The sequence below is a fragment of the Apis dorsata genome, unplaced genomic scaffold, assembly GCF_000469605.1.
Source record: "Apis dorsata unplaced genomic scaffold, Apis dorsata 1.3 scaffold_1085, whole genome shotgun sequence".
Lineage (NCBI taxonomy): Eukaryota > Metazoa > Arthropoda > Insecta > Hymenoptera > Apidae > Apis > Apis dorsata.
The window spans coordinates 598,594-603,086 of record NW_006264183.1 but is presented as its reverse complement, the minus strand read 5'-3'; the positions used below and the strand labels follow the sequence as shown (position 1 = coordinate 603,086).

General features: G+C 22.3%; 2 protein-coding genes across 6 annotated transcripts in view; one reads left to right on the top strand and one right to left on the bottom strand.

Moving 5' to 3' along the window:
• LOC102673089 (calcium-binding mitochondrial carrier protein SCaMC-2) overlaps positions 1 to 4,493 on the bottom strand; it is an 18,012-nt gene that overhangs the window by 3,538 nt on the left and 9,981 nt on the right. For 3 of the 5 annotated variants that reach the window (XM_006624608.2, XM_006624606.2, XM_031514641.1), the window contains 5 exons: positions 2,207 to 2,365; positions 1,608 to 1,865; positions 1,369 to 1,536; positions 1,048 to 1,299; positions 885 to 975 (listed from right to left, as the gene is read on the bottom strand). In XM_006624608.2, the coding sequence (XP_006624671.1) occupies positions 901 to 975; positions 1,048 to 1,299; positions 1,369 to 1,536; positions 1,608 to 1,865; positions 2,207 to 2,365 (912 nt within the window). In that variant the 3' untranslated portion in view covers positions 885 to 900. Of the gene's footprint in view, positions 1 to 884; positions 976 to 1,047; positions 1,300 to 1,368; positions 1,537 to 1,607; positions 1,866 to 2,206; positions 2,366 to 2,444; positions 2,574 to 4,034; positions 4,101 to 4,493 lie in introns of those variants that run through there. The other 2 variants (XM_031514642.1, XM_031514640.1) reach the window with 2 other exon arrangements.
• The window catches only part of LOC102673488 (SLIT and NTRK-like protein 1), an 18,018-nt gene that overhangs the window by 9,705 nt on the left and 3,820 nt on the right, over positions 1 to 4,493 (top strand). The window lies entirely within an intron of this gene.

Genomic DNA, 4,493 nt, shown 5'->3' with positions numbered 1-4,493 from the left:
TTATTATTATTATTATTATTATTATTATTATTATTATTATTATTACTATTATTACTATTATTATAATTATATTATTATCATTAATATTATTATTAAATACTGGAAGATATTTACGTTAAAAATTAAATATATTTTTAGAATTAATAATAGGATGTTATGCATTGAATTATATTTTCAAAATTTATCTTATAATCATATATATCACAGTAATAATATAATTTGATCTTACTACTTTCAGAATTTGTAAGATTATATAATGTACTTTTAAGTAATACATTCATTTATATTTTCATAAAATTACATCTCATGCGTTTTATCATCTGATTTTTGAAACTTTGCTATTGTATGAAGAATGTTTTTCTTTTTGTTATTGTAACTACCAGTCATACTTTATGATCTTTCATATATTTCATAAAAAAAAAACAATCAAAATGAAATTATAAGTCATAATACTTTTTGCTAATTATCTTTGTACTATCATTTCTATTTTTAAATTAAGAATCTATATTTTTGTTTTTCTTTACTGAAGTAAAATAAAAATAACAATGAATATAATTAAATTAATTAATATGATATATTCACAAATATATAAATTTCGTTGAAAATTATTCAAATTTTTTGTGTTGACCATTCTTATACTTATACTTATTTTCTTATTTAAATTCTTTTATAAATGTGTATTCTATATTGTAATAGTATGATACAATTGAAAAATGGCAAATGCTTAAATAATTGTAAAAGCATCGAGTTAACAATAAATAAGCGATGTTACATGTAACAAAAGGCAAAATATGCCGAATTGCTCAATACCCCAACCAACGACTGGCATTTTATATATTTTAATATAATGTAATTAAAAAATAATTTAATTAAATTAATATTACCTAAAATAAATAATCATCACGTCATATTAACACCCAAAAAATCTCTAACAGTTTCATATACTATATAACTAATGGATACAGCTGGTGCCACCTAAGAAAGAAAGACAATTGATATAATTAATAATTTAGAATTTAGAATTTTGTTACACAAGTTATTTCATACCTTTAAAAAATTTGGAGTTAAGCCTCTATATAAACCGCGAATTCCTTCATTTTTAATAATGTCTTTAAAAACAGCAATCATAGTATTTGGTTTTCCTGGTGATATATCTGCTTGTAATCGTGTTCTAACTAATGCTAAAGGATATGAGCATACTTGACCGGCTGTACTTGAAGCTGTTCCACATAATAATAATATCCAAAAAGGTGGTTGTTCATTTTTATCATGTGTTCGTAAATACCTATTTTTCAAAGTCTGTAATAAAAAATAGTAAATAATATTCCAAAGATTATTAAATATTAATTATTTGAATTTTATATTTACTTCATATACAGCCAAATCAATACCAGCATATGGAATTATTCCCATTAAATTAGGTATATAACCTCTATAAAAAGATTTTAAACCTCCTTGTTTATATATCTTTTTTGTTGCATCTACTAAACCTGAAAACTCTCCTGTTTTTCTAAGTGCAAATCTAGTTTTGAGTACCTATAATATCATGAATAATATCATTATAAAATAATAAATATTTTAGATATTATGATTTGTTAATTATATACCTCAAGTGGATATATAGCTGATTGACTAATTCCGCCAGCTAATGATCCCGCCATTAATCGTTCGTAAAGTCCGAGCTCTCTAACATCATCTCCTTTAATCGCTCTCTTAATTTGCTCATAGGCCATAAATTTCAAAGCGCTTTCTGGTCCGATTTTAAGTACGTTTATACCATTTCCTCTCCACAAACTAAGAGAACCACCTTCACGAAGCATATACCTGAAGCAACTTTTGATTTTGCAATGTCGCGTTCCATGCACCTGAAAATATTCTTTTTTGTAAAACAAACAGAACTGAATATATTTAATTTTGATTATTTTTTATTTTATATTTATATTTTTTAATATCTATTACGTATCTAATATTATGATTATATTATCTATTAAACTGTAATTTTATCTTTTAATTTCTATTAATAATTAAATTTTTTTCTTTAAATTTAATTTCTTTGTTTCTTATTTTCTGTAATTGTTATTTTCTGTATCTTTTCTTATTTTCTTTAAATTTAATATGTTATATATATTTATATATAAGTTAAATATTGTTAATTGTTTGATAAATTAATGATTTTTATACATCTGAAATATTTTTATAAACTTACCTGTAGATAAACTTTAATACGATCTAAAGGTGCAGTACATGTGCGTGATACACCACCTGCTACGCCACCGGACACCAAATGTCGCCACCACATTCCAGAGACCATCTCACCAGTTGTAAAATCCTCGGGGACACCAATATCTTCCCCGATGTCCATATACTGAAAAAAGAACAGTAACCAATGAAATTATTAAAATTTATCTTTTTGCATGAATACATGTCTTTATTAATGAACACACCGAAAATGAACCACCGCTTTGCATATTGAAAAGAATTGTACCGCGAAAATGTAATTTAAACTTTGATAAATCGTGCATGATTAATTCATTAATGATTAATCTTTTACCCGCCATATTCTGTGACTGACATCTATCAATTATGCATAAATGTATATTTCTATCATTGTTGCCAAAATATATGAAAAAAAATCTTAATAATTTACAATTATATATCTAGATTATACGATCTACATTGGTTTAAAAATACTCAGATATAAATATTTCAAAATTTATTAGAACGTCATTAATTTTAATTTCAATTTTAAAAAAATAATTTTAACTATTATTTGAAAAATATTCTTTAACATATTTTAAATTAATATCCACTGATCCTCTTCAATTTAGTTAAAATACATAGCTAGCTATGTTTTGCTTGAACCAGTAGTTTGTGTAGCACGTGTCAGATAATTCTTGAACTCCGATCAACTATATATATTTTTCAGATTATTTCTTTCAAACACGGATTTTGAACTGTTTTGTTTGTTATAAACATTATATCATATTTTACAATTAATCTTTTCTTTTTTTAATAATAATATTATTAAAAAAAGATATTATATAGCTAATATTAGATGATATACTATAAAACTGATTTCTTTAAATTTTAAACATAAATTTCAACCATAAAACATGTATCAATATTTAGAAAATATTTTGATATTTTAAGTCAAAATTTTGTTCATTAGATCTGAATGAAATAAAATAGATAAAAATGCAGAAAAGAAAAATGTTTAACAGTTTTATAAACTTGTTAATCATCATCATTGCATTCATCGCAAATAGTTAAATATGTAACAAATTAACTTTTTAAAAAAACGAACATTTATTATCAATTCGATCATTTACATGTTTATTTTTAAAACGTCTTGTTTCAATATAGATATGATCATTAACATAATATATATATATCTTAGATAAGCATTCAAAATAAAAATTTGTGTTATTTATTTTCATTTCATTTATTTATATTCTATTTTTTAGCGAAATTATTTAATAACAATAATTTAAATGTTTAATGAACGATGAAATTATTTTTTTTTATATATTTTCTATTGTAAAACAATGAAAACTCAGATTTCATTTTCTGGACAAGTTATGTATAAGAAAAATAGAAACAACTACAAAAGACCTTGATGCAGTAAGGTTTCACTAAATTAGATTTCGACCTTGCATGTTTTTGATTGATTACACAAGCAACTATTATCAATGTTTTGTGTGAAAAAAAAATTCACAACAATATCCATTAATCATTAAAATTATAATTTAAATTTTTTATAACTTTATACAAATTTTCTAATTACATAATTAATACAAAAAATATATATATTTTTGTTCAATCTTAAATCATAGCTCAATATATCACAAAAATAAATGTTAGTATATTTGAAATAATATATAAATAGTATATAATAAAATTAAAAATAAATAAAAAAACATAAAATAATAATTTTTACAATAAAATATGTTTATTGTAAAAGTTTTTTTTAGAACTGTCAAATTAATGAAAATTAAATAAAATAAATTGAAAATGTATCAATCGTAGATACTTAACTTTACGTAAAACTGAAGTGCAATATCTGTATCGATATCTACGCTGTCCATTATTGAACGGATCTCTCGTTATTTTTTTTTGAAAATTACAAGATGTTGTATAAAACTCTGGTTATAATTGGATAAATTTAAAGACCAAAAGATATAAAGAAGTGGTTTCCTGTAGTTAACTCGGGCTACAAGCCAATAAGTAGTTTGACGTCTTGCCTAATGTTAGCTATAAAATCTCTTTCAATATAACTAATGTTCTTCGAATGTAAGAAATTTTTAATTATTTTTAATAAAACAAAATAGGCCGTTTATTTTGAATTTAGCTAAATAGAAATAATAAAATAATTTAATTAGGACATATTATATAATTTAATAATGATTTGACATTGAGAGAATTTATATTATATTATAAGAATTTTCTTTTTATTTTATGAAAATATCGAAATTTTATATATATATATATATATA